Source organism: Diaphorina citri, unplaced genomic scaffold (genome assembly GCF_000475195.1).
Source record: "Diaphorina citri unplaced genomic scaffold, Diaci psyllid genome assembly version 1.1 scaffold2364, whole genome shotgun sequence".
Lineage (NCBI taxonomy): Eukaryota > Metazoa > Arthropoda > Insecta > Hemiptera > Psyllidae > Diaphorina > Diaphorina citri.
The window spans coordinates 3,924-13,844 of NW_007379788.1; the positions used below are offsets into that span (position 1 = coordinate 3,924).

Consider the following 9,921-nt stretch of genomic DNA (forward strand, 5'->3'; position numbering starts at 1 on the left):
CATCCAAGATAGAGATAGGTAGGTATACACTAGTATTCCAAGTTTCAAGTGTATCGGTGCGTTGAAAAAGGCTTTTTTTATATTTTTAGATTTATATTTGATTTGCTGGCATGGTTGTGCTAAATAGGCACACCTACTCCTACATACGTTCCTTGAGAAAAAAAAAAGTTGTCTACACATAGTCGAAATTTACTAGGTACTCTTCTTCTTCTTTCACTTAATCCTTGAGAAAAAAAAAAGTTGTCTACACATAGTCGAAATTTACTACTCTTCTTCTTTTTTCACTTTGCCCTTATCTCGATTTCATTTTGGGTTGGCAAAGGCGAAATTTACTACATAGGTACATAACGTGTTTCTCCCCATCAGTGGCACAAGCTCTTGCTTTCACGGATGGTTAATGGTATACCATTTATTGAATAATTTTTATGTTGAGATATTTGTATCGAATAACAAATAAATGGAACCTTCTGACATAAAAAAATAAATGGAAAAGGATGTTAAGTGTAATAGCCAATTAAAAGCAGAATTTCGAATTTGGACGAATCATATCAAAATATGGACTTGTATGTCCAGGTTTACCGGTAGGTCAGCAAAATGTATTACAATACAAAAGAAAAATAAATAAAAATATTCTGATAAAAAAAAGAAAGGTTTGAAGGTTATAATCTAGCTTACCATATTCTCCCCAATATTCACCGCCTCCTGTGGCAGGTACCATGATGAGAACACCAGAACTCCTGTAGTGACAAGCAAAATGTATTACAATACAAAAGAAAAATAAATAAAAATATTCTGATAAAAAAAGGTTTATAATCTAGCTTACCATAAAAAAGATTATAATCTAGCTTACCATATTCTCCCCAATATTCACCGCCTCCTGTGGCAGGTACCATGATGAGAACACCAGAACTCCTGTAGTGACGTTTGAAGGTTATAATCTAGCTTACCATATTCTCCCCAATATTCACCACCTCCTGTAGCAGGTACCATGATGAGAACACCAGAACTCCTGTAGTGACCCCGTACTGAGATTTTGGGTACGTAGAACGTGAACTGAAACTGATTGGTAGATAGATCCGATCTGAGGAAAGAAACGAACAGGTAAACATTAAAACGATATAACATAGCCAATACGTTCTTCCATTAAACATTGGAATTTTAACATTTCCATTAAACGTTGGAACATGATAAATACGTTGTTTCATTAAACATTGGAATTTTAACACGGACTATTCTATTGTCATCCAAGATAGGTACACTAGTTTTCCGACGCTCTTCCGATTGGAACATGGCAAATACCTACGTTGTTTCATTAAACATTGGAATTTTAACACGGACTATTCTATTGTCATCCAAGATAGGTACACTAGTGTTCCGAGTTTCAAGTGTATCGGTCCGTTGAAAAAGGCTTTTTTTTTAATTTTAGATTTATATTTGATTTGCTGGCATGGTTGTGCTAAATAGGCACACCTACTCCTACATATATCCGGAATATAGTATGATAAATAGGTACGTTGTTTCATTAAACATTGGAATTTTAACACGGACTATTCTATTGTCATCCAAGATAGGTACACTAGTTTTCCGAGTTTCAAGTGTATCGGTCCGCTGAAAAAGGCTTTTTTTTAGATTTATATTTGATTTGCTGGCATGGTTGTGCTAAATAGGCACACCTACTCCTACATATATCTGGAATATAGTTCTACCATATTGGGCATATCTGAAGCCTCTCCACCAAATTGTATAGGTATATCCCTGTATATTCTTTTTAATATCCGTTAGATTTATATTTGATTTGCTGGCATGGTTGTGCTAAATAGGCACACCTACTCCTACATATATCCGGAATATAGTTCTACCATATTGGGCATATCTGAAGCCTCTCCACCAAATTGTATAGGTATATCCCTGTATATTCTTTTTAATATCAGTCTCATTCTAATATTAAAAGCTTTCTGCTCTATGACTTTGTAAATCACATCACAGGACTTCATTCTAGGCTGCCTTCAATTCTTACCAAATAATTGTTTGTTTGTGTGTTTTTTCGAACTTTATGCCTGTAATGCCTGGCCAAACCGCTCATCCGATTGCTATGAAACTTTGTCAACTTATTGCTTGGACTCCCGTGAAGGTTAGGTATATGCTATTTTCCGGTTCGTTTTTGTTAAGCTACGCCGAGCAAGACCACTAAATGGATGAGTGACATGAGGTTTATAGAGTAAAAAGTACAAAAAAGCAAAGTTGCATGGATTTCTGTCAAAGAAGAAAGCTGTTCAGCAATGCTTTGGATGATGTAGGACTATATCTCGGAGAGATTATTAAAGGAAAGTAAAAAGTTATCCCAACAATTAGAAACTTACCAGGTTATAGTAGGAAATGATAACAGAAGAGTCACACTTGAAAATGTGATTATTAAACAAAATGAATTCAGCACCAATAACCAAAGTTATCAAAAGAGTTCTGAGAAGTTGATTTAACAAACAAAATTTATTATACAAAAAAGCAAAGTTCCATGGATTTCTGTCAAAGAAGAAAGCTGTTCAGCAATGCTTTGGATGATGTAGGACTGTATCTCGGAGAGATTATTAAAGGAAAGTAAAAAGTTATCCAAACAATTAGAAACTTACCAGGTTATAGTAGGAAATGATAACTGAAGAGTCACACTTGAAAATGTGATTATTAAACAAAATGAATTCAGCACCAATAACCAAAGTTATCAAAAGAGTTCTGAGAAGTTGATAAGCATATCTGAAGCCTCTCCACCAAATTGTATAGGTATATCCCTGTATATTCTTTTTAATATCCGTCTCATTCTAATATTAAAAGCTTTCTGCTCTATGACTTTGTAAATCACATCACAGGACTTCATTCTAGGCTGCCTTCAATTCTTACCCCTTCTGATTGTAAAACAAAATACTTATTTTCTTGTGCATAAAGACCTATTATAACTCCTGTTATTTCAACCGTATCCAAAGGGATAATCTTTTCTCACCTAGCTCCAATGACGGTGAGGTTGCTGACTCCATAGGCGTTGAGTTTTCTTGTGCATAAAGACCTATTATAATAGATCATAAATTCACAATACTCCTGTTATTTGAACCTTATCTGAAGGGATAATCTTTTCTCACCTGGCTCCAATGACGGTGAGGTTGCTGACTCCATAGGCGTTGATATCTCGGAATGTGGCCCGATACCCGTTCGGACCGGATCCGAGAGAGAGATGAATCTCATCTATGATGATAGGCTCTACATTACCAATGCCTAGCTCAGGGATACCGCGCTTGAAGCCAAACGCCGACCCCATCTGAACATGGGAAAAGAAGAAGAAGAAGATAGAGGAAACTGTAACTGTTAAGGTCTTATCGTTCCGAAGAGAGAAGGACAGGATAGGAGAAAATCAGCCGTTTCGGAACGAGACTTATCCGTTCAGGATAAAATACGCACCGGACGGGAATCGAACCCGCGAAAGTATTGGGCTAGGTTGTTGGCAGACTCGGTGAGACATTCGTTCACACTCGGGTCTGATCGGGAACACGAATGCAGATAGTATCCTGAATACACAAAATTTAATCAATAAACAAATGAAAATAAATGAGAAATTAAAATCAAATGTCTACCTATTCCAGAAAAATAAGGAAAGGTCTAGCCAGTCTAGTTAGCTTGATAGGTAACGCGTTTGTCTTGTAAGCGCTAGGTCGTGGGTTTGATTCCCGTCCGGTGCGGATTTTATCCTGAACGGATAAGTCTCGTTCCGAAACGGCTGATTTTCTCCTATCCTGTCCTTCTCAAATTATAATCAAATGTCTACCTATTCCAGAAAAATAAGGAAAGGTCTAGCCAGTCTAGTTAGCTTGAAAGGTAACGCGTCTGTCTTGTAAGCGCTAGGTCGCGGGTTCGATTCCCGTCCGGTGCGTATTTTATCCTGAACGGATAAGTCTCGTTCCGAAACGGCTGATTTTCTCCTATCCTGTCCTTCGAATTATAATCAAATGTCTACCAATTCCAGAAAAATAAGGAAAAGTCTAGCCAGTCTAGTTACCTTGAAAGGTAACGCGTCTGCCTTGTAAGCGCTAGGTCGCGGGTTTGATTCCCGTCCGGTGCGGATTTTATCCTGAACGGATAAGTCTCGTTCCGAAACGGCTGATTTTCTCCTATCCTGTCCTTCTCTCTTCGGAACGATAAGACCTTAACAGTTACAGTTTCCTCTATCTTCTTCTTCGCCTTCTCCCATGTTCAGATGGGGTCGGCGTTTGTCGTCGGCCTCTCAATCAGCTTTAGAGTGATAGCTTTGAGGCCAACTGGTTTTGGCCAAACAAAATTTTCCGAGTGGGATGCCCTTCGCACTCAACCTTCGCTATTGATATAGCGTGAGGCTTCTTCTTCTTCTTCTTCTTCTTCTTCTTTTTCTTCTTCTTCTTCTTCTTCGCCTTCTCCCATTTTCAGATGGGGTCGGCGTTTGTCGGCGGCCTCTCAATCAGCTTTAGAGTGATCGCTTTGAGGCCAACTGGTTTAGGTTAAACAAAATTTTCCAAGTGGGATGCCCTTCGCACTCAACCTTCGCTATTGATATAGCGTGAGGAAATTTGGGCTAGTCTTCTCCCTGTTTATAGTCCCATAGCTAGGCGCTGATCTACTCTTTGTTTATAGTCCCTCAGCCAGACTTCAGTTTCTTCTATCAAACAGTTTCCTCTATCAAACAACTTGCGCTGATCTACTCTTTGTTTATAGTCCCTCAACCTGTTTATAGTCCCTCAACCAGACCAGTTTCTTCTATCAAACAGTTTCCTCTATCGAACAACTTAAAAAGGTCGTTATAAACTCACGATTATACTGTTTGCCAGCTCGGTCCAATGGTTTTCCGGACTTGTCGCTGATGGTGGCAGGACTGGTTGATGAGGCACTCAGGAGTACCACTAGTAGAGTAACTAGACGCGCTGATCTACTCTTTGTTTATAGTCCCTCAGCCAGACTTCAGTTTCTTCTATCAAACGGTTTCCTCTATCAAACAACTTAAAAAGGTCGTTATAAACTCACGATTATACTGTTTGCCAGATCGGTCCAATGGTTTTCCGGACTTGTCGCTGATGGTGGCAGGACTGGTTGATGAGGCACTCAGGAGTACCACTAGTAGAGTAACTAGACTGAATATATCAGCTTGGAATGGCGAGCGAAACATGGCTGGTTACTGGTTGTTATAGATGTGATGGGCGCAGGGCGTCAACAGTTTGGTTACTTCCTCTATAATACACAAAACGAATTTAAATTTTGTTAGGTCAAGTTTTACCACCGTGGATTGTCTCAGGATTGAGTTCAATCCGAGGTTGACGAATTTAAATTTTGTTAGGTCAAGTTTTACCACCGTGGATTGTCTCAGGATTGAGTTCAATCCGAGGTTGACCTGGCTAGGGAAATAAGGAAATCTTCGTTTCATCTTAATCCCGAGTTGGTAAACCCCAGCATTAATACCAGCCTAGTTCACTTGGAGGGTAGCGCGTCTGCCTTATCAGTGCTAGGTGGCGGATTTGATTCCCGCCCCGCGAAGGACTTAAATCCTAAACACATAAGGTTCGTTCTCGAAACGACTATTTTTTTTCCTATCCAGGTTCTTCTCTCTTCGCTTTCGGGACGATAAGACCTCAGCATCAGTTACAGTTCCCTCTTTCAAACCTCTTTAAACACACAAATGTCGTTTGTACTTCAAGTCAACCACTACACCACTGATGTTGGTTATAAAGTGGAAAATGAAAACACCTCGGTATTTATTTTTACAAAGTAGCCTTAAATTGCCTAAAATTAATTCTAACCAAGTCTTGTGAACATGTCTAGGCATAATATGAGCTCCAAATCAGGGCTAATGCTATTACAAACTCTACAGGTAATGTTGTAGTCATAATAAACAATATCTAAGTACAATATTTATGTTAAATGACACTGTGTTTCATGTAGGCATCTAATGTACCTGCCACAAACGTACGTGCGTATTTGAGCGTGCACTGTGTTTCATGTAGGCATCTAATGTACCTGCCACAAACGTACGTGCGTATTTGAGCGTGTACGTAGATATGTAGCTCTACCTTTACGTACGTGGTAAACATGTGGAATGCATAAGGAAATAGCATTGTAGGAAGTAACACATTTGGCGAGCGAGTACGTAGATATGTAGCTCTACCTTTACGTACGTGGTAAACATGTGGAATGCATAAGGAAATAGCATTGTAGGAAGTAACACATTTGGGTACTAAAACAGTAATGTACCTAAGAAGTAACACATTTTTGGGTACTATTCATTATAGTCTTCATTCACCCTCGATAACGCTAGTCGCACTACATCGTCACCCAACTGTTCTTTCGATCTTCTTAGCAATCTCAACTTCATTCATTGGATAATGGATATTGTGGTAATCTTCCATTATTTCTTCGGCTTAGAGACAGCAGCAGATACGATGTCCAGTCTCATTTCCTCTGGTATCATTCAGATTTATTACAAACTTCATTTGATGTCTTTCGCCTACTCGTGTTTCATTTCGGATATGTTTACTTTGGATCTCTCTCTCTCTCTCTCTCTCTCTCCTTACTCTTTCCATATAACCCCTTTGATATAAATATCTAAGTTAAGTGCTATGGGGTCATCCACTCATCCCACAGAATTGGTCAAATACATGTAGAAGAGTTCTATAACATCTAGTGTTTCATAACATCTTTGGCAAATCCCATATTGTAAAATACCCAATCCATGCAACTGTTCAATGCGAAGTCACAAACCACATCCGTACGGAAGTAACCTATGAAATCGGAAGAGAGTTACATCTCAATGTAGGTCTATGACGCAGATATCATGATGCCTATCCACTGTTTGGTGTTCTAGAAGCGATCAACCTATTACCTATTCCATGGATATAACTAGGGTGAAAGTACTTCCTTGGTAGAGATGAATGGCCAGAACCAGCTACTAATGACCGGCTACCAGATACCAGTGACCGGCTTACGAAAATAATTAAATTCGGGGCTAAGTGACACAGAATGCACTTTCTCAATGCCCACAGGGCAGTTGTCAAGCCCAGTTTCAGAAATAATGACTTGACTACTAGGAAGAAAAAAATCAGATCAGTAACATTTTTTGAAATTTTTTCTTTGTATTAAAAGTAGTAATTCAACAAACTGCAGAACTCAGAGGGTTAAACAGTTACTGAGAGGCAGAGTGTTGCAGTGAAATTATTTCTCTTCGCTGTAAACTGTTAAGACTAAATTAATAGAAAGTAAAATAGTGTCTGGCCAAAATTCTTTGTCATGTTCAAGGGTATACGCCAGTACCAACATTTTTTTTTTTTTTTTTTTTAAGAGGTTTGACAGAGCGGAACTGTAACTGCTATGGTCTTATCGTCCCGAAATCGAAGAGAGAAGGAAGACAGGATATGAGAAAGCCAGCCGTTCCGAGAACGAACATTATCCCATCAGGATAAAATCCGCCCCGGGCGGGAATTGAACCCGCGGCCTAGCAGCACCAAACAAAGTAACCTCCATGCCCGAGTGGGTATCACACTAGACTTGCATGTCGGAGGTCCCGGGTTCGATTCCCGATGGGATCGTAGTTTTTCGGCTCTGTACTTGGATTTCAGGGTCACTGAGAACAATGGAGTTGCTACTTTAATCGGGTAGCGACCAGTGGCGGCATTACCAGCGTAAAAAGATTGTTGATAAACGAGTTTGAGTGATGATGATAAATGAAAAATAAAATAGTAAAAGTTGTGGGGAAGCTCTCTGCTTCACCACAAAGAAATCAAAGCATGCATGATTTGATTTTGAAGTAACGCTACACGGTGCTATCGTGCGGGAGTTATGGCAAAACAAATGAAAGCTCCTACGGGAACCCCAAAGACCTATGCCTTCCGACGAAAATCCGATGAACCATTCGAGAGTTTTCAATGAAACAAACACACTTAACAGACAAACTAAATGAAAAATCATCGAGTTGAAACTTATTTTGATTCCATTCATTCCAAATAACGGAGCTTCCTTCAAATCTTCACGTATTTTGTATCGAATAAAAATTTAATGTAAAAAGTACCTACCAATCAAAACAGAAGTAGGTACTCACTAGTGATGTGACTGGGTCATTAGGGTATCAGGTATCAGGTTTATAACTAACGGCTCTGATACTGACCTAGAACCAATCAGTCTGTGACACAAGCGCGGAGGTTATACTACTTGCGATCAACATGTTCAGGAAAGTGTCAGGTAAAAAACAAGTGACATGTACCGGTCAAAATCGTTTCACTGTGGGTACATATACGACATGGTTCGTGTTCCTTGAGAAAAAAAAAAGTTGTCTACACATAGTCGAAATTTACTAGGTACTCTTCTTCTTCTTTCACTTCCACCAGTGATGTGACTGGGTCATTAGGGTATCAGGTTTCTAACTAACGGCTCTGATACTGACCTAGAACCAATCAGTCTGTGACACAAGCGCGGAGGTTACTACTTGCGATCAACATGTTCAGGAAAGTGTCAGGTAAAAAACAAGTGACATGTACCGGTCAAAATCGTTTCGCTGTTTGTAATATCCTGCCATCAAGAAGGTTTTTTTTGAAAACCAATGTCATACTTCCATCCTCAGCTCCTGTGGAGAGGTTGTTCTCCTTTGCGAGCATTACAAATACCCCGAAGGCAAACAGGCTATCAGACAACAATTTCGAAGCGAGAGTGATTTCGAAGAGTAACCTCAGCTTGAAATTGTCTTTAATACACAAAACAAATTTAAATTTTGTTAGGTCAAGTTTTACCATCGTGGATTGTCTCAGGATTGAGTTCAATCCGAGGTTGACCTGGCTATTAAGTATAAGGAAATCCTCGTTTCATCTCAATCCCGAGTTGGTAAACCCCAGCATTAATACCAGCCTAGTTCACATGGAGGGTAACGCGTCTGCCTTATCAGCGCTAGGTGGCGGATTTGATTCCCGCCCCGGGAAGAACTTAAATCCTAAACACATAAGGTTCGTTCTCGAAACGACTGTTTTTTTTCCTATCCAGGTCCTTCTTCTCTCTTCGCTTTCGGGACTATAAGACCTCAGCATCAGTTACAGTTCCCTCTTTCAAACCTCTTTAAACACACAAATGTCGTTTGTACTTCAAGTCAACCACTACACCACTGATGTTGGTTATAAAGTAGAAAATGAAAACACCTCGGTATTTATTTTTACAAAGTAGCCTTAAATTGCCTAAAATTAATTCTAACCAAGTCTTGTGAACATGTCTAGGCATAATATGAGCTCCAAATCAGGGCTAATGCTATTACAAACTCTACAGGTAATGTTGTAGTCATAATAAACAATATCTAAGTACAATATTTATGTTAAATGACACTGTGTTTCATGTAGGCATCTAATGTCCCTGCCACAAACGTACGTGCGTATTTGAGCGTGTACTTCCTCTCTCTGTCTTTCTCCACCTTCCCCTCCTTCTCATTCCTTCTCTCTCTCTCTCTCTCTCTCCTCTAGGTTTCAATTGTATAGGGCTTTACTCTTGTGGCGATCCGGGTTTCTGTAGGTTTTACTTCAAGAACATATTTACTACTATGGTCTCCTTTACTCTTGAACTTGTATGGCATAGACGACGACAGAGATTCGCTTCTTTATTAACCTTCTAACTGGTGTTATAGGGTAATAGGTTACTTACTTGCAACTCTAATCGATTCTTCTAGCTTTCTGTCAACCCACTGCTACGTCGAGCGCGCTGATCGCAATAGCTCCCACTTACTTCTGGTATTACGTTATCGATGGGTTTTTGACACAATGACAGAATCCATGTCATGACACCCCACCCCATTACATGGGTTTACACAATCGAGGAGGATGTTACGATAAAGGAATACGTAAGGGTGTACAAATGGTGCATGCACTTTCCATCTCTATGTTATATAAGTGT

The 9,921-nt window shown here is 39.5% G+C and overlaps 1 protein-coding gene across 1 annotated transcript in view; it reads right to left on the reverse strand.

The window, feature by feature from the left end:
* Positions 1 to 675: 675 nt before the first annotated feature.
* Positions 676 to 9,921, reverse strand: part of LOC103518801 — a gene marked incomplete at its 3' end in the record, with an annotated part of 13,352 nt that continues 4,106 nt past the window's right edge. Inside the window, exons 2-7 of the mRNA XM_008483887.3 lie at positions 5,123 to 5,237; positions 4,824 to 4,911; positions 3,470 to 3,551; positions 3,129 to 3,287; positions 872 to 1,081; positions 676 to 737 (exon numbers count right to left, since the gene is read on the reverse strand). Of these exons, the coding sequence (XP_008482109.1) occupies positions 676 to 737; positions 872 to 1,081; positions 3,129 to 3,287; positions 3,470 to 3,551; positions 4,824 to 4,911; positions 5,123 to 5,176 (655 nt within the window). The remainder of the gene's footprint in view (positions 738 to 871; positions 1,082 to 3,128; positions 3,288 to 3,469; positions 3,552 to 4,823; positions 4,912 to 5,122; positions 5,238 to 9,921) is intronic.